The 20,584-nt window shown below is 52.3% G+C and overlaps 1 protein-coding gene across 7 annotated transcripts in view; it reads right to left on the bottom strand.

The window, feature by feature from the left end:
- The window catches only part of nup58 (nucleoporin 58), a 102,233-nt gene extending 87,961 nt beyond the window's left edge, over positions 1 to 14,272 (bottom strand). For 4 of the 7 annotated variants that reach the window (XM_085999227.1, XM_085999223.1, XM_085999220.1 and 1 more), the window contains exons 1-5: positions 13,816 to 14,236; positions 4,740 to 4,891; positions 3,782 to 3,817; positions 3,442 to 3,585; positions 1,985 to 2,119 (exon numbers count right to left, since the gene is read on the bottom strand). In XM_085999227.1, coding sequence (XP_085855353.1) covers positions 1,985 to 2,119; positions 3,442 to 3,585; positions 3,782 to 3,817; positions 4,740 to 4,891; positions 13,816 to 13,886 — 538 coding nt within the window. In that variant the 5' untranslated portion in view covers positions 13,887 to 14,236. Of the gene's footprint in view, positions 1 to 1,984; positions 2,120 to 3,441; positions 3,586 to 3,781; positions 3,818 to 4,739; positions 4,892 to 13,815 lie in introns of all 7 variants that reach the window. The other 3 variants (XM_085999221.1, XM_085999224.1, XM_085999222.1) reach the window with 3 other exon arrangements.
- Positions 14,273 to 20,584: the final 6,312 nt, after the last annotated feature.

Genomic DNA, 20,584 nt, shown 5'->3' with positions numbered 1-20,584 from the left:
CCAACGGTGGAGCAATTCAATCAAGAGGCCAGAATTGAAGGAGCACATGGATCTCCAAGGGTTGTAAGGCTGGAGGAGGTTACAGAGAAAGGGAGGGACGAGGCTATGGAGGGATTTGAAAATAAGGATTTATTTAAAAAAAAATCTTATCAAGGCATTGCCGGACCAAGAGCCAATGTAGGTCAGTGAGCACAGAGGTGATGGGTGAACGGGACTTGGTGAGAGTTAGAATACAGACAGTAGAGTTTTGGACAAGTTAAAGTTTATGGAGGGTGGGAGATGATTGGCCAGCCAGGAGAGCTTGGAATAGTTGAGTCTCGAGGTAACAAAGGCGAGGATAAGGGTTTCAGCAGGTGCAGATACGGGTGACGTTACGGAGGTGGAAGTAGGCTGTCTTGGTGATGGAGCGGATATGTGGGCGGTAGCTCGTCTCAGGGTCGAAGAGAATGTCAAGGTTGTGAACGGTCTGGTTCAGCCTCAGACGTGGCCAGGGAGATGAATGGAGTCGATGGCTAGGGAACTGAGTTTTTGGAGGCGACCCTAAACAATGGCTTCGGTTTTCTCAATATTTAGTTGGAGGATATTTCTACTGATCCAGGACTGGATGTTGGACAAGCAGTGTGACAAATCAGAGACAGTGGAGGGGTCAAGGGAGGTGGTGGCGAGGTAGAGCTGGGTATTGTCAGCGTACACATGATATCTGATGTGGTGTTTTTGGATGATACCGTCGAGGGGCAGCATGTAGATGAGAAACAGGAGGGGCCTCAAGGATAGATCGTTGGGGGACTTCGGAGGTAACTGTGCAAGAGCAGGAAGAGAAGCCAGTGCAGGCGATTATCTGGCTACGACAGGATATAGAATAATGGAACCAAGTGAGGGCAGTCCCACCCAGCTGGACGACGGAGGAGAATGGTGTGGTCAAATGTGTCAAAGGTTGCAGACAGGCAGAGAAGGATGAGGAGGGATAATTTACCATGGTCACAGTCACATAGGCTGTCACTTGTGATTTTCATAAGGGCCATTTCAGTGCTATGGCAGAGGAAGAAAACTAATTGGAGGGAACTACCAGGCCAGATTATATGCTCAAGACCTGGAGTGGAGCTTCTGCCATCAACCGTCTGACTCAGAGGTGCGAGTGCTATCAACTGAACAACGTGAACAAACTCTGGTGATATTTGTGCTTTTAATGCACGTAGAAAAAAGCACCACTCCAGGACTTGAGCATATAATCTGGTCTGGTAGTCCCCTCCAATCAGGTTTTCACTTCTGCCACAGCACTGAAACAGCCTTTATGAAAATCACAAAAGACATCCTGTGTGACGGTGACCATGGTAAATGTGTGCAATTGCCATGTACAGGAAACTTTGGTTTATCCGGAGGTTAACTGTCCGGAATGCTCGAGCCACCGGCAAAATTCAGGAGTCGATTCAGTAAGTTTTTTTTCTTTTCATTGCTTTTTTTTCCCACCAGTCAGGCTCTGCAAGGTCTAGCTAAAGCTGTTGCTTAGCTACAGAGACGCTTGCAAGCTACGGCCGACTGTTTAGAAGCTGTCACGCAACAGGGTTTGTTGCTAGATACGGAGCTTAAAAGCTCTGTATGTTTTAACATTAGCGCTGGTTTGTCCGGCAGTTTTGATGGGACGGCAACAGCTCGGTCCCGTCAGTGCCGGATATCACAAAGTTTCCTGTAGCATGAAATCTTTATTAACTAAAATATGTGGCAGTAACAGTTAAAGCAGCATTAAAAGCACATAAATATCAAATTTTTAAACAACTGGTTTCCAAACTGTGCATTAACTTCAAATTCCATCCCTCTTCATGGCTGTCTTTTTGATGTCACACTAAACAAAGCTGAATATGGCTCTCAGTTTCTAGAAAATCGTATTTTCAGCTTCAATTGATATATTGGACAACAAACTAAGCTGCATACAGACACACACACACGAAACAGTGAAAGCTCTGGCAATCTAGAATACCATACTGACCTGCAGTGGAGGTGCTTGCACCCTGAAAGAGGGTACTACCTAAACCAGTCAAAGCCCCTCCCAAAGTTAGGCCTGTTGGTAATGCTGCAGTGGATGTGGGTGCTCCACCTAAATTTAACGCAAATCCTGTAGAACCTGCAGAGAACTAGGTATTAATAAGTTCTGAAAGAAACCATCTCAAAATAACCAAATTGGTTTTCACAATGCTTATTCTTCAATGTCAAATATTTCTGAACATTTCTGATCATGTAAAAGAAAAATCTTATCCAAAACTGTAGGCGATCTATGTCTATGATTTAAATTTATATTAATTTTTAAACTTTTTCACAATCTATATTGTCATATGTGCTCAATTTAAATTTACACGGTAACCTGTATTAGTCTTGACTCTATCCTACATCGGGTAGCCAATTAGTATACTCTTTGTGCTTAGGTGTAGGGATAAACCATGTGGAAGTTATGCCAACTCAAAGTTTTGTGCCATGCCACACAAAAAAAATGAAGGGGCGATAGAAAATTATGGCAACCCACCCAATATGGAATTACATGACAACTGGGACAGTTGCATTCTAACTACAATGCATACTGCCATGATAGCCATTGGTAAGGTTGCTCCAATTGCCAAACCTAATAGGTCACCAATTGCAACAGGTGCTTGGTCAGGACTGTATACAAACAGACCAGCTGAGCAAGCATCGGCACCTGGCATACAAAGTCATGAAAGCGTCAAAACTCATGTTACATTATGCACCGTGTGTCTGCATTGTTGAAGGTGACCTAGTATCATCTCCATCTGAAACTGGTGAAAGAACCTGTAATTGGAATTGCTTGCCTTTATGCATTTTACAAGTTACACCCTTCCCCCTACAAAGTTAGGGCTATAAGACACATTAAAGGGGTCTATTATTTCTGGTAGGCAATGCTTGTTGTACCTGTTGGTATTTTTATTACATTTTACTTTATAAAGTTCAAACTTCAGTTAATTGTAATAAACAGACTGAAACTTCCCACCAACAAGAGTTCCAATAAATTGGTCAAAATTTGTCCAAATTACACAACAAAAATTTGTATAGACTGTATTTTATATGAAAAGCCAAGGTTTATGGCATTTATGTACTTTTACAGGTATTTTTAAATTAAATTTCCTATTTTCCAAAATAATTGTCTGATTTGAAACATTTTAACACCCAATATATAATCTGTGCAAAATATGTATCATAGATGTCCTGACATCTTTCCAGAAATATATTACCCGAGTGTTCAGCACAAAATGTACTGGTAGAGATTGTCTAGTAGAACAAGTCATTTTTTAAAAAAAAAAGCACTCAGCCTGGGAAGGTGGAGGAGGAACAAGAGACGCAGTGCAAACCCGTTGGAAATCTAAGTGTGAACAGAATACCCTCACACAGAAGCACAATGATGAGAAAGAACAAAGTTCAAAGTCTGCAAACCTTTACCTGCTGTAGGTGTTGGCAGTACAGATGAAAGGCACAGTCCTCCTGCTGCAGATGGTGCAATAGGCATTGTAAAAGGTGTTGCTGAACCAGCTGGTTTGTTGAATCCTAAACCAAAACCAGTTGCAGTTGTAGTTGCAGGTGCTCCTAGAAAATAAATTGAATAAAGTCCTGACTCAAGTACAAGTTACAATACATCAAATCATTAGGATGACCAGATTACATTGCAAATGAACTGTCATATTTAATGAAAGAAATGTACTGGGGACATTTACCAAAATTATTTTCTTACACAGCCTCCGGACTAGCTTATCAAAGTTCCTTGCCACTTGATTAGACTTACCCAAAGTTAGTCCTGTAGATGCCGCCGTTGTAGTCCCTGTAATTTTAAAAAAACGGTCAAACAACAGAAGCGATCAGGAGCCGGAAACTTTTGTTCGTTTCTCTCCCTAATCTGAGGACACTAAAGTCAGTCCACTGTCACGCAGACAGAGATCAGATAATCCAGCACAGATCAGGAGTGGAATGTGAGAACGTCTAATCTGTATGGATCTTCCCCTCTCCTTTCGTTTCAGCATTCTGAAGGGACTGTTCCCTGGTCCATTCCTCCAATGTCTGATCTCCTCCTCCCCCAGCACCATCCCACGTAATCTCAGGAAATACAAGACCTGCTCTTTCACTTCCTCCCATACTTCCGTCTAGGACCACAAACACTCTTTCCCGGGTAAAACAGTGGAAAAAAACAGCTCCAATGAAAGGTCATCGACCTGAAACGTTAACCCTGCGTTCCTCTCTCCACAGATGCTGTCTGACCGGCTGAGTATTTCCAGCATTTTCCATTTTTATTTCAGAATTCCAGCATCTGCAGTATTTTGCTTTTCATTTGGTTGCAAACGGCATGATGGGCCAAATGGCCTCCTACTGTATTGAAATTTCTAAGATCACAAGATGGGATTGCCTTCATCCGAACCTTTGGTCCATTGATCTCCTTCCAGAATATGCAGCTATGGAAAAAATTCTCAAGCAAAATTCATGTTGGGTTTTGAGTGAGAGTAGACAGTGGTTGAAGGCAGGACATGGATAGAGCAGTAGGATAAATACAATCACAGACAGCATCATCACCAAAGATTCCCAGACTGATTTTTGAATAAAAACCCGTCTACATGTTCTGAACAACACTGTACTGCTGTAGCATGCATTTGCAACCTTGTAAGTCCTGTCTCTGTGGTATAAAGGTTACTTCAGCAATACAGACGAGCATAAATTTGGGGGCTAAATCTACAATAAGAATTCTAGTCTACCTGTTGAGGTAGCTCCAAACGAGAATCCAGTAGCTTGCTTCTGCCCAAACAGTCCACCCCCAAGGCCCGGAAACGTTGATGCAGTTGTGGTTGTGGTTGCAGCTGTGGTACCAAGATTTCCAAAACTAAATCCTCCTGTACCACCAGGATTGCTGTAATAAAATGGAGGGCAAACAGTTAGTGATCAGAAGGCTAACCACTTTTGTACTTGTATGTTTTAAATAACCTACTGTAGGATAAGCATTTCCACAGTTGTTTGCAATATGGACAAGAAAAAAAGCTCAATTTTTAAAAAAAAAAAAGGTATTCAGATCAAATTTTGAGAGAAACAACAACTTGTATTTATATAGCACCTTTAACGTAGTAAAACATCCCAAGGTGCTTCCCAGGAGCGTTATCAAACAAAATCTGACACAGTGCTACATAAGGAGCTATTAGGGCAGATGACCAAAAGCTTGGTCAAAGAGATAGGTTTCAAGGAGTATCTTAAAAAGGAGGAAAAAGAGGTAGAGAGGTTTAGGCAGGGAATTCCAGAGTTTAGGGCTTTGGCAGCTGAAGGCGCTGCCACCAATGGTTGAGCAATTAAAATTGGGGATTCCCAAGAGGCCAGAATTAGAGGAGTGCAGATATCTCAGAGGGTTGTGGGGGCTGGAGGAGATTACAAACATTTGGAAGGGCAAAGCCATGGAGGGATTTGAAAACAAGGATGAGAATTTTAAAATCGAGGCGTTGCTTAACTGGGAGCCAATGTGGGTCAATGAGCACAGGGGTGATGGGTGAATGGGACTTGGTGCGAGTTAAGACACAGGCAGCCAAGTCTTGGGTGACCTCAAGTTTACGGAGAGTAGAATGTGGGAGGCCAGCCAGGAGTGCGTTGGAATAGTAAAGTCTAGAGGTAACAAAGGCATGGATGAGGGTTTCAGCAGCAGATGAGCTGAGGCAGGGGTGGAGTCGGGCGAAGTTCCGGAGGTAGGAATAAAGGTGGTCTTGGTGATGGCGCAGAGAAGTGGTTGGAAGCTCATTGAGGTCAAATATGACACCAAGGTTACAAACAGTCTGGTTGATCCTCAAACAGTTGCCAGGGAGAGGAATAAATAAGTGGAACAAATGTTTTGAATTCCAGAGCTAACAAGACATTTCCCAACCATATAAAGTATTAATGGATATTCTGCAGCCACCATAGCATTTTATGACATAACCTTATATAAATCAAAGAAGATACACAAGAAAAATAATATATCACACTAACAAAAAGCTGTAGATGCTAGGAATCTGAAACAAAAACAGAAAATGGTAGAAATGCACAGCAGGTTAGTAAGCATCTGTTGCGAGAAAAGACAGGTTTCTATCATTTCAGGAAGAACCCTTCTGCAGAAATGAAAAATCAAAGATAAACAAGCATCAGAAAATAAGGGTGTCGAAACCAACCGATACTCCAATCAAATGAAATTAATGGGTGACTTCCAACCTGCTTAAATGAAAAGCAAGATATTGTTCAATTATATAAAAGAACACCTCAGTCAGGAAGACATTAAGAAAACAAAGAACATGGAAATAGCAAAGACAATGGAAGGGGAAAACAAGAAAATGGGAGAAATTAGAAAGAAGAAAAAAAGAAATTAAAAAACTGAAATGTTGGAAATACAATAAATCTGAATTAGTAAAATGTTAGAGATCGGTAACTAAAAGTAGCCATTAATCAGGATATATTTTACAAGTAACTATTTTGTAAAATTCATCTACTCAAATTGCTTCCAACATCAGTGACAACCTGTATATACCCTGCATTACTCAGCTCCGAGTGCTTTCTCTAGATGCAATATGTCATAGAAGAACAAAATCTACAGCTGCACTGCTAGGGTGGGGGTAATTCAGATGGACACCGCACAAAAAATCCACACAAGCATGTAACCACCATTATGCTTTACTGAAATCCTAGTGATGATATTGTATTCCTTCCAAAATCATGGTCACATCTGAGACGATAGCCCTGCAATTGAGACAGTCTGCGCCCAGCACAAAATAAACACTCAATGGGAGCACAGGTCAGCAAACTGGGCATAGAAGTCAACTTAAAACACTTGCAACCAATGGGAGAGAAAAGCTAGACATCCAATTATAGCTATGCTCCAAACATTTAGATCATGAAAAGGCCGATTCCGTCCAGCCTAAATCAGAACAATTCAAATAATATATTTCACAAAAGTGTTTTGGAACAGCTGAGCAAGCGCTCCACATTACTAATCAGTAATACACAAATTATTATTACTAACCATTCTACTGATGGTCCATTAAATTCTTTTTTAATTCTATTTGTTCTTGGGATGCGAGCAGTTCTGGCAAAGCCACATTTATTGCTCATTCTTGAATGCCCAAGGAAAGGCAAGAGTAGATGCCCTTAACATCAAGGCAGCATTTGACAGAGTATGGCACCATAGAGCCCTCGTAAAATGGAGGTCAGTCAGGGTTAACAGGAAAATGCTCCAGTGGCTCCAGTCATACTAGACACACAGGACAATTGCCATGGTTGACAGATTGCAACCCAAGTCATGGTGCAGGAGTTCCTCAAGGGAACGTCCTCAGTCCAACCGTCTTCAACTGCTTCATCTATGACCTTCCCTCCGACACAAGGTCAGGAGTGGGGCTGCTAGTAGATGAATCTCTAGTGTTCAGCTCCATTCACAACTCCTCCAATAATGCAGCAGCCTAAATAACAGAAAATGCTGGAAAAACTCAGCAGGCCAGGCAACATCCGTGGAGAGAAAATAGAGTCGCTGAGTTTTTCCAGCATTTTCTGTTGTTATTTCGGATTTCCAGCATCTACAGTATTTTGCTATCGTACTAATGCAGCAGCCTACGCTAGTCTTCAGCAGGACCTGGACAACATCCAATCTAGAGCTGGCAAGTGACAGGTAACATTCGTGCCACACAAGTGGCATGCCATCTTCAAAATGTAAACGACCAACCATCATCCTCTGACTTTCAATATTGTCCTATCCCCCCCACCCCACCCACCATCATCAGTATCCTGGAGGTCACCACTGATCAGAAGCTTAAGCGGGCCAGCCAGATGAACACATGGCTACAAGAGCAGAACAGAAGCTAGTTACCAAGAATCTGAATAAGAGAGATGGAAAAGAAGTAAATGGATCCAGGAGAGTGGAATTTGATGAACAGGAACCTTGAGAGCTGAAATGTGAGCAAATGGATCTAGGACAATAGAGAGAAAATCTAGGTGAACAAAATCAAACAGCCGAGAGGGAGCCAACCATCATTACCATATAAACACAAACCTGGCAAATCACTACATTTACCAGCATTGATCCAGAGTCCTGCCAATCAGGCACACATCAGTCACAATCTTACCTGCAGCCAATGAGATTGCTTGAAAAACAAAGCAGCATGATGTATACTGACCAACAATAGTGCTGAAAACTGTTACTAACATTTGAGAGAGTACACGATCACTGCTGGCCAATGAGATATCTAGAAAGAAGTGGTCGGAATTCAAAGGGATAACATGATTACTATTGGCCAATAAGATTGCTCCAATACAACACTAATTTCATTGGCCCAAAAATTCGGGTCTCCACAGGTGAGTAGGCACGGGGTACTCACCCGTAGTCCCAATGGAAGTGCTGGTTTCGTGCATGCACTGCGCACGCACGGGAAACCGGCACTTCCATTCCCCTGAAAGGAGGGGTTAAGAGGTCGAACGCGTGCGCGGGGGAGGCTGCACGTGCGCATCGAACTTCGTGGTTTTAAAAAAAAAAATTTATACAGGTTTTCCCAGGAAGGTAAGTCTCCAGAAGTTAGACATGTAAAAAGCAGGCGTAAGGCCTGCTTTTTACAAGGTAAGTGGTGAATTAATTAAAATTAAAACATTTTTTCCATAGGTTTATTATTTTTAAATACTTTAAAGCAAGTTGTTTATTTTTAGCTCCATTAGAAAATAAAATTATTTTTTTCAAAAATTTTAATTGTTTAAAATAGTTTTCATGTAATTTATAGTTTATTTAAAAAATGTGATTAAAAAAAAATTTATTTGAAGATTTAGTGCTGTTTTGGGGCCATTGTATTTATAAGTCTTGACAGCCCTTCCTGTCAGACTTATGAATGAAGCATTCCCTGCTCCGATTGGCTCTCCATGGCCCACGTGATCCCAGGGGACGCATCGAACTAACTGCGCCCCTGGGATACGCAAGCACTGCGCGCCGGCAGTTGGAGCAGGCCCAGGATCGGAATTCCACGGGGGCCCACAGCACAACGGCCGGCGCGCAAGGTAAGTGCAGGGGGCTTGCACCCGCGGGAAGCCCCCGACCCGAATTTCTGGGCCATTATATATTTTCCTTCACATTTTAAGATTGAAGTCCATTACTAATTTGGAAAAGACAGCATTAGTTGATGGTACTCACCAATATTTATAATTTCTGCTTGTACATTTACATGGATCTTGCTGTTGCATTTTATCTAAAAAATCTTTATTCAAACTATCTCCATATCGCAAAGCTAGCAGAACACTTCAAGGAATTATTGTTTATATAACCTGTAAAAGCCTAGTTTGGCCGTGAACAACTTTTATTTTAGAATTACACTACTTCAAACTGGATTTTAATTCTGTACAATTCACGCAACCACTGTTAAGGTTACATTGCTATATAGGCATTGCACTAGAATATTGCATCGTCACATGACTTACAACACTGATTACTTGTAAAGGAGAGCTTAGAATATCAAATACACTTAGGTGAACGTGAGTGATGCAGTGATTAGAACTGTTCTTCAACTTCTAGAATCCAGCCTAGACTGATGGGATGAAATACTTTTCTTTATACCTTTCTGCTGGATTTTAAGGTTCCCAGGTAAAATTACAGACAGTTTTAACCCATTTCTTACTGATGTGAAACCATGGCGCAAAGGTAATTATAATTTGAGGCTAAAATTGGACAGTGTCAATATTATATAGGAACAGGAGTAAGCCATTCAGCCCCTCGAGCCTGTTCAACCATTCAATGAGATCATGGCTGATCTGTATCTTAACTCCATCCACCTACACTGGCTCCATATCCTTTTACATCCCTGTCTAGCAAAAATCTATCAATGTCAAATTTAAAATTATTAATTCAGCGAGTATCTACTGCTTTTTGAGAGAGATAGTTCCACACTTCTACCACCCTTTGTGTGAAGAAGTGTTTCCTAACTCTTCTCCGAATGGCCTGGCTCTGAATTTAAGATCATGTCCCCTTGCCACTAGTGGAAAAAGCTTGTCTATTTACCCCCCATCAATTCCTTTCAATCACCCCTTAACCTTCTACATTCCGGAAATACAAGGCTAGTTTATTCTTTCATAGGTGCGGTGACCAGAACTGTACACAGTACTCCAGATGTGGTCTAACCAGGGCTTTGTATAGCTGTTGCAAAATTTCCTCCCCTTTATATTCTAGCCCTCTAGTTATAAAGGCTAACATTCCATGAGCCTTTTTGATCATTTTTTGTACATGACTACCAATGTTCCTGCTAAGTTGCGCGGCTGTGCAGGCCACTCACCGGCTTTTATATGGAAGAAACCGCACATGTGCTAAAATTTGAATGAGCCGCGCAGCCAGTTAAAATGACCGCGCATGAAAAAAAATAAGAGGGAACATTGTTGGCGACATGGACCCCTGAATCTCTTTGGACCTCCACCGTTCCCAGCTTTTCACCATTTAAATAATACTTGGATCTATCCTTTTTTGTTCCAAAATGGATGACACACTTACCCGTGTTGAAATCCACCTGCCACAGTTTTGCCCACTCACTTAATCCATCAATGTCACTTTGTAATTTTATGCTCCCAACAACACTACTTACTATAGCACACTACTTACTATACCAGTCTTTGTGTCATCGGCAAACTTGGATATATGGCTCTCTATTGTGTTACCTAACTCATTAATATAGTGAGTAGTTGAGGCCCCAGCAGAGATCCTTATGGGACACCACTAGTCACTTCCTTCCACCTCGAATATATACCCAATTATCCCTACTCTCTGTCTTCTAGCGTCTAACCAGGTCAATAATTTGCTTTCAATTCCATGAGCTTTAATTTTAGCTAACAGTCTCTTATGTGGAATCTTTTCAAATGCCTTCTCGAGGTCCATAGACATTCCCCATCTACTACTGCAGATACGTCCTCAAAAAAATTCAATTAGGTTCGTTTAGACATGACCTACCCGTTACAAATCCATGTTGGCTCTCTCTAATCAGCTCAAATTTCTCAAAGTGCTCACTCACTCTGTCCTTCATTACAGATTGCAATCACTTCCCCACAATAGATGTTAGGTCACCAGGTCGATCATTTCCTGTTTTTTCTCTCTCATCTTTCTTAAATAATGGAGTTACATTTTCAATTTCTTAATCTAAAAAGGGATCATTACTGAATCGCGTGCGCTTTGGAAAATTATATAACTTGTATTTATAAAGCACAGGTAATGAAGGCGCTTCACAGAGGCAGAAGGAAAAACAGACACTGAGCCAAAGAAGGAAAGATTAAGTGGGATAGACAAAAACTTAGTCAAAGAAGCATCTTAAAGGAAGAGAGGGAGGTGGAGACTTTCAGGGAGACTGGACTATTCCAATGCTCTCCTGGCCGGCCTCTCATCTAGTGTCAGTTGTGGTTCAGTTGGTAGCAAACTCGCCTCGGAGTCAGAAGGTTGTGGGTCCCACCCAGGGACTTGAGCACATAAAGATAGGCTGACACTCCAGTGCAGTGCTGAGGCAGTGCTGCACTGTCGAAGGTGCCGTCTTTCGGATGAGACGTTAAACCGAGGTCCCGTCTGCCCTCTCAGGTGGACATAAAAGATCCCATGGCACTATTTCGAAGAGCAGGGGAATTATCCCCGGTGTCCTGGCCAATATTTATCCCTCAACCAACATAACAAAAACAGATTATCTGGTCATATCACATTGCTGTTTGTGGGAGCCTACTGTGCGCAAATTGGCTGCTGTGTTTCCCACATTACAACAGTGACACCACTTCAAAAGTACTTCATTGGCTGTAAAGCACTTTGAGACGTCCGGTGGTCGTGAAAGGTGCTATATAAATGCAAGTCTTTCTTTTTTTTTTTCCTTTTCTACCTTCCATAAACTTGAGCTCACCCAAACCTCTGCTGCCCGTATCCTAACCCGCACCAAGTCCCGCTCACCCATCACCCCTATGTCCGCTGACCTACATTGGCTCCTAACCCATCAACACCTTGATTTCAAAATTCTCATGCTCGAGTTCAAATTCCTCCATAGCCTCATCCCTCCCTATCTCGATAATCTCCTCCAACCCTCCCAGAACTCTGCGATCCTCCAACTCTGGCCACTTGGGCATCCCACACTCCCTTCACACAGCCATTAGCGGCTTCTTCACAGAAGATGACACAAAAAACATTCTGGAAATAGTGGGGAACCAAGGGTCCAGTGAGAATGAGGAATTTAAAGAAATTAGTATTAGTAAAGAAATAGCACTGGAGAAATGAATGGTATTAAAAGCCAACAAATCCCCTGGACCCGATGGCCTACATCCTAGGGTTTCAAAAAAGGTGGCTACAGAGATAGTGGATGCATTAGTTTGGATCTTCCAGAATTCCCTAGATTACTGCAATTATATAGTGCCTTGGTGAGACCACACCTGGAGTACTGTGTACAGTCTTGGTCTCCTTACCTAAGGAAGGATATACTTGCCTTAGAGGGAGTGCAACAAAGATTCACCAGACTGATTCCTGGGATGGAGGGATTGTCCTATGAGGAGAGATTGAGGCGACCAAGCCTATATTCCCATGAAGTTTAGATGAGAGGTGATCTCATTGAAACATATAAAATTCTTACAGGGCTTGACAGGGTAGATGCTGGGAGGGCGTTTCCCCTGGCTGGGGAGTCTACAACTAGGGGTCACAGTCTCAGAATAAGGGGCTGACCATTTAGGACTGAGATGAGAATTTTTTCACTCAAAGGGTTGTGAATCTTTGGAATTCTCTACCGCTGTGGATGCTGAGTATATGCAAGACAGATCGATAGATTTTTGGATATTAAGGGAAGCAAGGGAAGGGGAGTGGAGGTAGATCAGCCATGATCTTAATGAATGGCGGAGCCTGTTCCTATTTCTTATGACATAATAAAAGTCCACACAGCAGGATTGGTGATTATGCCAAGCAATGTTCCCTCTAAGCTGCACGGCCTCGCAGTAATCTGAAAGGTCCTGCGCAAGCCGCTCACCGGCTTCTCCACTGTAAATACCGCGCATGTACCAGAAATTTGAAGGGACTACGCACTAAAAGAAACAGGCCGCGCAGAACAAAGCACAGCTTACAAGGAACATTGATGCCAAGCCATTGCTTCCAGTATTTGGGGATTCTGATGCTAAATCAAGGGATATAAATCATCTAAGATAACTGTGGCATAATCTAAAATAAAAACAGAAAACGTTGAAATTACATCATAATCTAGCTTTTCTCTTTATAGAAGCTAATAACTGGTCTGCAGTGTACTTCCAACACTTTCTGCTTCAATTTCAGGTTTCCAGCATTTGTAGTTTGTCCTTATTTCACTGTGGTATAGACCAAGATAGATTTCCGTGTTTTATGTTCTTTAAAGTGGAATAAGGCAGAACAAAATCTTTGCAAATGCATTAAAAAACACACCAACAAATTTAAATGACAAATCTATATCTTCAAAACGTTATCTTTTCTCCATCTGCCCCCCTCCACACTAGAAAAGTTTGACTCAATTTAAAGGGCAGGAGCAAGTCTGGTGTATTGGCTCAGAATGTAACCAAAAGTTCAAATAAAAACAAATCAGTAAGGGTGGTGAGATTATAAGATTTTTCAAACCGACCATAAATGGCTAATGGAGGGTTACTTATTGGAATATAAGCCGTGGTGTTTATTATACGGTCAAGTGCACGCGTTAGTTACTCAGACACAGGTCTGCTCACAGCCTCAACCCGCCAGCCCCTCCAAGAGTGAAAGAGGTCCGGGTTAAAATGAGACAGACCAAGGAAGGCCTGCCGCAGATGGGAGGCGCGCACCGGATCAGTGTGCAGAACATGTACCTGGGAGCTCCGAGGGTGAAGCCGCCGGTGGTGGTACCGCCCGCGGTACCGAACCCAAAGCCAGTTGTCATGGTCTATTTACTGACGAATTAAAGCTGAAAGGTCGCCTTGATTTCTCTCCCCGCCCCCGCTGGCCGGACGGCGCCGCCTTCTCCGGGCTGCAGACAGGGCTCGGGAGCCACAGGCCTCGCACCCACAGGCGGGGGAATTAAATCCAACACCCAAAGCCGGCGAAAGGCCAAGATAGCTGTTAACTGACACCCGGCTAGGGCCTAGCATCAGATCGGGCGCAATTGATCAGTCACAGAAGTTGCCCGCCGCTCGTTCGTTTTAAATTAATCATCAATTCCGCGGGTTTCCTGCAGCTCGCCTCACGTTGAGCTTTGCGGAAGTTGCCGATCTTCCTGATGGTGCATGCCGGGATACTGGAGGACTGCGCGGGCGGAGGAACCTGTCTGGGTCCTACACACAAAAAGAATGACAAGATTTCAAACAAGGCCTACTTCAAACCCCCACTCTCTCGCCTCCCCCTCCACGCCCCCCTCCCCACGCCCCCCTCCCCATCCTTGCCTCCACCCCGCCCCCCTCCCTCGCCTCGCCCTCCCCCCCCCTCCCTCGCCTCGCCCTCCCCCCCCTCCCTCGCCCTCCCCCCCCCTCCCTCGCCCTCCACCCCCTCGCCTCGCCCTCCCCCCCCCTCGCCTCGCCCTCCCCCCTCCCTCGCCTCGCCCTCCCCCCGTCCCTCGCCTCGCCCTCCCCTCGCCTCGCCTCGCCCTCCCCTCGCCTCGCCCTCCCCCGCCTCGCCCTCCCTCCCCTCGCCTCGCCTCCCCCCTCACCTCGCCTCCCCCCTCCCTCGCCTCGCCTCCCCCCTCCTCGCCTCGCCTCCCCCCCTCGCCTCGCCTCCCCCCCCTCGCCTCGCCTCCCCCCCTCGCCTCGCCTCCCCCCCCTCGCCTCGCCTCGCCTCCCCCCCTCGCCTCGCCTCCCCCCTCGCCTCGCCTCGCCTCCCCCCTCGCCTCGCCTCGCCTCCCCCTCGCCTCCCCCCTCCCCTCCCCACCTCCCCCCTCGCCTCCCCCCTCCCCCCCTCGCCTCCCCCCCTCGCCTCCCCCTCCCCCCCTCGCCTCCCCCGCTCCCTCCCCCCTCCTCGCCTCCCCCCTCCCTCCTCGCCTCCCCCTACCTCCTCGCCTCCCCCCTCCCTCCTCGCCTCCCCCTCCCTCCTCGCCTCCCCCCCCTCCTCGCCTCCCCCCTCCCTCCTCGCCTCCCTCCTCGCCTCCCCCCTCCCTCCTCGCCTCCCCCCCTCCCTCCTCGCCTCCCCCCCTCCCTCCTCGCCTCCCCCCTCCCTCCTCGCCTCCCCCTCCCTCCTCGCCTCTCCCTCCTCGCCTCCCCCCCTCCCTCCTCGCCTCCCCCCTCCCTCCTCGCCTCCCCCCCCCTCCTCGCCTCCCCCCCTCCCTCCTCGCCTCCCCCCCTCCCTCCTCGCCTCCCCCCTCCCTCCTCGCCTCCCCCCCCTCCCTCCTCGCCTCCCCCCCTCCCTCCTCGCCTCCCCCCCCTCCCTCCTCGCCTCCCCCCCTCCCTCCTCCTCCCCTCGCCTCCCCCCTCCCTCCTCGCCTCCCCCCCTCCCTCCTCGCCTCCCCCACTCCCTCCTCGCCTCCCCCTCCCTCCTCGCCTCCCCCCTCCCTCCTCGCCTCCCCCCTCCCTCCTCGCCTCCTCCCCCCCTCCCCTCGCCTCCCCCCTCCCCTCCTCGCCTCCCCCCTCCCTTCCTCGCCTCCCCCTTCCCCTCCTCGCCTCCCCTCCTCGCCTCCCCCCTCCCCTCCTCGCCTCCCCCCTCCCCTCCTCGCCTCCCCCCCTCCCCTCCTCGCCTCCCCCCCTCCTCGCATCCCCCCTCCCCTCCTCGCCTCCCCCCTCCCCTCCTCGCCTCCCCCCTTCCCCTCCTCGCCTCCCCCCCTTCCCCTCCTCGCCTCCCCCTTCCCCTCCTCGCCTCCCCCCTCCCCTCCTCGCCTCCCCCCTCCCCTCCTCGCCTCCCCCCTCCCCTCCTCGCCTCCCCCCTCCCCTCCTCGCCTCGCCTCCCCCCCTCCTCTCCTCGCCTCCCCCCCTCCTCTCCTCGCCTCCCCCCCTCCCCTCCTCGCCTCCCCCCTCCCCTCCTCGCCTCCGCCCCCCCTCCCTCACCCTCCCCTCCCCGCCTCCCCCCCCTCCCCTCCTCTCCTCCCCCCCTCCTCTCCTCCCCCCCCTCCTCTCCTCCCCCCTCCCCTCCCCCCCTCCCCTCCCCCCCCCCTCCCCCCCTCCCCTCCCCCCCCCTCCCCTCCCCTCCCCTCCTCCCCTCCCCTCCCTCCTCCCTCCCCTCCCTCCCCCCCTCCCCTCCCCTCCCCCCCTCCCCTCCCCTCCCCCTCCTCCCCTCCTCCCACCCTCCCCTCCTCCCCCCCTCCCCCCTCCTCCCTCCTCCCCCCCTCCCCCCTCCTCCCCCCTCCTCCCTCCTCCCCTCCCCCCTCTCTCCTCCCCCCCTCCTCCCCTCCTCACCTCCCCCTCCTCTCCTCCCCTCCCCTCCCCTCCTCGCCTCCCCCCCACCTCCCCTCCCCCCCTCCTCACCTCCCCTCCCCCCCTCCTCACCTCCCCCCTCCCCCTCCTCGCCTCCCCTCCCTCCCTCGCCCCCCTCCTCGCCTCCCCCCTCCCTCCCCCTCCCCTCCTCGCCTCCCCTCCCCCCCTCCCCTCCCCCCCAACCTCGCCTCCCCCCCTCCTCGCCTCCCCCCCAACCTCGCCTCCCCCCACCTCGCCTACCCCAACCTCGCCTCCCCCCACCTCGCCTCCCCCCCTCCTCGCCTCCCCCCCTCCTCCCCTCCTCGCCTCCCCCACCTCGCCTCCCCCCCACCTCCCCTCCTCGCCTCCCCCCACCTCGCCTCCCCCCCCAACCTCCCCTCCTCGCCTCCCCCCCACCTCCCCACCTCGCCTCCCCCCCCACCTCGCCTCCCCCCCCACCTCGCCTCCCCTCCTCCACCTCCCCTCCTCGCCTCCCCCCCCACCTCCCCTCCTCGCCTCCCCCCCACCTCCCCTCCTCGCCTCCCCCCCACCTCACCTCCCCCCTCCTCGCCTCCCCCCCTCCTCGCCTCCCCCCCTCCTCGCCTCCCCCCTCCTCGCCTCCTCGCCTCCCCCCCTCCTCGCCTCCCCCCCCTCCTCGCCTCCCCCCCCTCCTCGCCTCCCCCCCCTCCTCGCCTCCCCCCCACCTCGCCTCCCCCCCACCTCGCCTCCCCTCCTCCACCTCCCCTCCTCACCTCCCCTCCTCGCCTCCCCCCCCACCTCCCCTCCTCGCCTCCCCCCCTCCCCCCCACCTCCCCTCCTCGCCTCCCCCCCCACCTCACCTCCCCCCTCCTCGCCTCCCCCCCTCCTCGCCTCCCCCCCTCCTCGCCTCCCCCCCTCCTCGCCTCCCCCCCCTCCTCGCCTCCCCCCCTCCTCGCCTCCCCCCCTCCTCGCCTCCCCCCCTCCTCGCCTCCCCCCCTCCTCGCCTCCCCCCTCCTCGCCTCCCCCCTCCTCGCCTCCCCCCCTCCTCGCCTCCCCCCCTCCTCGCCTCCTCGCCTCCCCCCCTCCTCGCCTCCCCCCCTCCTCGCCTCCCCCCACCTCCTCGCCTCCCCCCCTCCTCGCCTCCCCCCTCCTCGCCTCCCCCCCTCCTCGCCTCCCCCCCTCCTCGCCTCCCCCCCTCCTCGCCTCCTCGCCTCCCCCCTCCCCTCCTCGCCTCCCCCCTCCCCTCCTCGCCTCCCCCCTCCCCTCCTCGCCTCCCCCCTCCCCTCCTCGCCTCGCCTCCCCCCCTCCTCTCCTCGCCTCCCCCCCTCCTCTCCTCGCCTCCCCCCCTCCTCTCCTCGCCTCCCCCCCTCCCCTCCTCGCCTCCCCCCTCCCCTCCTCGCCTCCGCCCCCTCCCCTCCTCACCTCCCCTCCCCGCCTCCCCCCTCCCCTCCCCGCCTCCCCTCCCCCCTCCCCCCCGCCTCCCCTCCCCCCCCGCCTCCCCCCCCTCCCTCCTCTCTCCCCCCTCCTCTCCTCCCCCCTCCCCTCCCTCCTCCCCCCTCCCCTCCCCTCCCTCCTCCCCTCCCCCCCCTCCCCTCCCCTCCCCCCTCCCCTCCCCTCCCCCCTCCTCCCTCCTCCCCTCCTCCCCCCCTCCCCTCCTCCCCCCCTCCCCCCTCCTCCCCTCCCCCCTCCTCCTCCTCCCCTCCCCCCTCCTCCCCTCCCCCCTCCTCTCCTCCCCCCCTCCTCACCTCCCCCTCCTCTCCTCCCCTCCCCTCCCCTCCTCGCCTGCCCCCCACCTCCCCTCCCCCCTCCTCACCTCCCCCCTCCCCCTCCTCGCCTCCCCTCCCTCCCCTCGCCCCCCTCCTCGCCTCCCCCCCTCCCTCCCCCCTCCCCTCCTCGCCTCCCCTCACCCCCCTCCCCTCCCCTCCCCCTCACCTCGCCTCCCCCCCTCCTCGCCTCCCCCCCAACCTCGCCTCCCCCACCTCGCCTACCCCCAACCTCGCCTCCCCCCACCTCGCCTCCCCCCCACCTCGCCTCCCCCCCAACCTCCCCTCCTCGCTCCCCCCACCTCGCCTCCCCCCCCACCTCCCCTCCTCGCCTCCCCCCACCTCGCCTCCCCCCCAACCTCCCCTCCTCGCCTCCCCCCACCTCGCCTCCCCCCCCACCTCGCCTCCCCTCCTCCACCTCCCCTCCTCGCCTCCCCCCCACCTCCCCTCCTCGCCTCCCCCCACCTCCCCTCCTCGCCTCCCCCCCACCTCGCCTCCCCCCTCCTCGCCTCCCCCCCTCCTCGCCTCCCCCCCCCTCCTCGCCTCCCCCCTCCTCGCCTCCCCCCCTCCTCGCCTCCCCCCCTCCTCGCCTCCCCCCTCCTCGCCTCCCCCCCTCCTCGCCTCCCCGCCTCCCCCCCTCCTCGCCTCCCCCCTCCTCGCCTCCCCCCCTCCTCGCCTCCCCCCCCTCCTCGCCTCCCCCCCCTCCTCGCCTCCCCCCCCCCCTCGCCTCCCCCCCACCTCGCCTCCCCCCCACCTCGCCTCCCCCCACCTCGCCTCCCCTCCTCCACCTCCCCTCCTCACCTCCCCTCCCTCGCCTCCCCCCCACCTCCCCTCCTCGCCTCCCCCCTCCCCCCACCTCGCCTCCCCCCCTCCCCCCACCTCCCCTCCTCGCCTCCCCCCCACCTCACCTCCCCCCTCCTCGCCTCCCCCCCCTCCTCGGCCTCCCCCCTCCTCGCCTCCCCCCTCCTCGCCTCCCCCCCTCCTCGCCTCCCCCCCTCCTCGCCTCCCCCCTCCTCGCCTCCCCCCCCTCCTCGCCTCCCCCCCTCCTCGCCTCCCCCCCTCCTCGCTCCCCCCCTCCTCGCCTCCCCCCCTCCTCGCCTCCCCCCCTCCTCGCCTCCCCCCCTCCTCGCCTCCCCCCCCTCCTCGCCTCCTCGCCTCCCCCCTCCTCGCCTCCCCCCCCCTCGCCTCCCCCCCCCCTCGCCTCCCCCTCTCCTCGCCTCCCCCCCTCCTCGCCTCCCCCCCTCCTCGCCTCCCCCACTCCCTCGCCTCCCCCCTCCTCGCCTCCCCCCCTCCTCGCCTCCCCCCCTCCTCGCCTCCCCCCCTCCTCGCCTCCCCCCCTCCTCGCCTCCCCCCCCTCGCCTCCCCCCCCCTCGCCCCCCCCCCTCCTCGCCTCCCCCCCCTCCTCGCCTCCCCCCCCTCCTCGCCTCCCCCCCCCTCCTCGCCTCCCCCCCTCCTCGCCTCCCCCCCCTCCTCCTCGCCTCCCCCCCTCCTCCTCGCCTCCCCCCCCCTCCTCGCCTCCCCCCCCCCTCCTCGCCTCCCCCCCCTCCTCGTCTCCCCCCCTCCCCTCCTCGCTTCCCAATCAATCAATTCAAATCGCTTTATTGGCATGATGACAAGGTACATCTTATGTTGCCAAAGCATCGAAAACATTTATGGTTGAACACATAAATGCAGGTCTATCCATACAGTGTATAAACAGATATATCCCTGAGTGTATAAATACACATTCATATAATTTGTGTATACTCTTCTAAGATTTAATGGTTGTCCCTCTGTTTATGGCAAGCTGTAACATAGTGTGCCGCTAAGGTTACACAATTTCACTGTTCCCCGAGTAGGTATGGGAGTTTCTGGTCGTCATTCACATTTCTGATTCAGGGCATATTTTTGTGAATTTTGGGTAGAAATTCTCCCTTATGCCCTGATATTTTCTACAAGCGGTGAGGAAGTGCATCTCTGTCCTCCACCACTCCCTGACTGCAGTGACAGCATATCCTGTCCTCTCTTGGTAGCCTGTGTCTGCTTTTCGATGGCCAGGATATGTTCACTAAGTCTGTACATTGTCAAGGTTTTCTCAGTTTGCTATCCTTAACCATGGTCAGGTAATCAGCCATGTTGTATTGTCTGTTTAGGGCCAAGTAGCAATTGAGTTTGTTTTGGGTTTTTTGTTGTTTCTGCCCAATTTGACAGATATTTTTCCTTTTGCTTAGTGACGATTGTGTTGGGTCGAATTCTCTGTGTTACGATGTCACTGTCCTGGGGCTGGTTATTGTTAGTAGTAACTTTCACTGAGTCCCAGGACTAGTTGACTGGGGGTATTCTTCTTTATGGTCCTCTCTTGGCATTTCAGGGCTTCGTAATGATAGCAGTGGGGGTTGCTCATTTTAGGTGTTTCCAAAATTTGGTGGCTCCCCCTCGCCCCTCTCCTCCCCACCCCTCCCCCCTCTCCTCCCCACACCCTCCCCCCCTCTATCCTCCCCACCCCTCCCCCTCTCCTCCCCACCCTCCCTCCTCTCCTCCCCACC

The sequence above is a fragment of the Somniosus microcephalus genome, chromosome 10, assembly GCF_052327205.1.
Source record: "Somniosus microcephalus isolate GS21.2 chromosome 10, FLI_Smic_1.0, whole genome shotgun sequence".
NCBI classification, from domain to species: domain Eukaryota; kingdom Metazoa; phylum Chordata; class Chondrichthyes; order Squaliformes; family Somniosidae; genus Somniosus; species Somniosus microcephalus.
The sequence above is the reverse complement of the archived record's forward strand: the minus strand, read 5'-3'. Positions and strand labels throughout refer to the sequence as shown.